General features: G+C 40.5%; 1 protein-coding gene across 1 annotated transcript in view; it reads left to right on the top strand.

Annotated features, from left to right (window-relative positions):
- Positions 1–1,159, top strand: part of LOC104982117 (XK-related protein 2-like) — a 5,702-nt gene extending 4,543 nt beyond the window's left edge. Inside the window, 1 exon segment of the mRNA XM_010831436.1 lies at positions 748–1,159. Within this exon segment, the coding sequence (XP_010829738.1) occupies positions 748–1,087 (340 nt within the window). The 3' untranslated portion in view covers positions 1,088–1,159.
- The last annotated feature ends 29 nt before the right edge of the window (positions 1,160–1,188 follow it).

Genomic DNA, 1,188 nt, shown 5'->3' with positions numbered 1-1,188 from the left:
GGGGCGGGAATTCCAAATCAAAGAAGATTTTCCTCTTTTATAGAGAAAGAATGAAGTTTAAAAGGCTGTTGTTCCCTAAAAGGTCAAGAGACCCCCAGAACAAGCTTTAAAGAGGTCTTTTGAAGTTCCCTAGGTATATAGTACATTGGGTTCTGAGTTGCCAAGTCTTTTTAATTACCTTTGTTGCTAAATGGCTTTCCTGTGTATATTTTAAATTATTTAAATTTTTTATTGGAGTATAGTTGATTTATAAGCATCCCTGTGTATTTGAGAGGTTTTTTCCCAGATCTCCTCCAAGACTTTTTGGCTGAAACAGTTATACCTGTGGGCTTTGTCTTGAAAAAGCAGAGCTTAAAAGACCTGATTATGAAGCTGAAAGGTTTTAATAAGCAACATTTTTCCTCAGGAACTTAAGGTGTTATGAAAACCAGAGCCTTTTGGAACCTTCATCATTTTCTCTCAACACATTATTAATGTGTTTGTATTCAAGTCATTTTTCTATTATAGGCTTATTATTAAGGAGACAAAGCAATTTCTAAGTCCTCAAATACTTCTGAATTGGTATTCTTAGGTTGGTCGATGACCAAATGAACACAAAAGATTTAGATTCAAGTGATTTATAGAAGGCATGACCAGCTGTTTGACTCATGAAAATTGAGAAGAACAGGAGTGAAAGAATGGCAAAAAGTAGCACAACCTTCCTGAGTTATTTATCCCCTCTCACCACCAATTTCTTTCCTAGGACAGCTTTAGTTAAGTTCCCATGATGCTTTACTTCTGCAGATGTTTGGAAGCCATGATTAAGTACCTCACACTGTGGAAGAAAGAGGGGCAGGAGGAGCCCTATGTCAGCCTCACCCGAAAGAAGATGCTAATAAATGGCGAGGAGGTGCTGATAGAATGGGAGGTGGGCCACTCCATCCGGACCCTGGCTATGCACCGCAATGCCTACAAACGTATGTCACAGATTCAAGCCTTCCTGGGCTCAGTGCCCCAGCTGACCTATCAGCTCTATGTGACTCTGATCTCTGCAGAGGTCCCCCTTGGTAGAGGTGAGTGGGGTCAGGTGAGGGGCGGGTTCCACTAAAATCAAGGGTCTTAGAAATCTAGACCTGAACTGTCCAAGATACTGGCCACCAGCTTCCTGTGACTATTTAAAATTAAAAAATGTATTTCCTCAGTCATACG

Source organism: Bison bison, unplaced genomic scaffold (assembly GCF_000754665.1).
Source record: "Bison bison bison isolate TAMUID 2011002044 unplaced genomic scaffold, Bison_UMD1.0 scf7180017859831, whole genome shotgun sequence".
NCBI lineage: Eukaryota > Metazoa > Chordata > Mammalia > Artiodactyla > Bovidae > Bison > Bison bison.
Note: the sequence above shows the minus strand (reverse complement) of the source record. Positions and strands in the feature narration are given on the sequence as shown.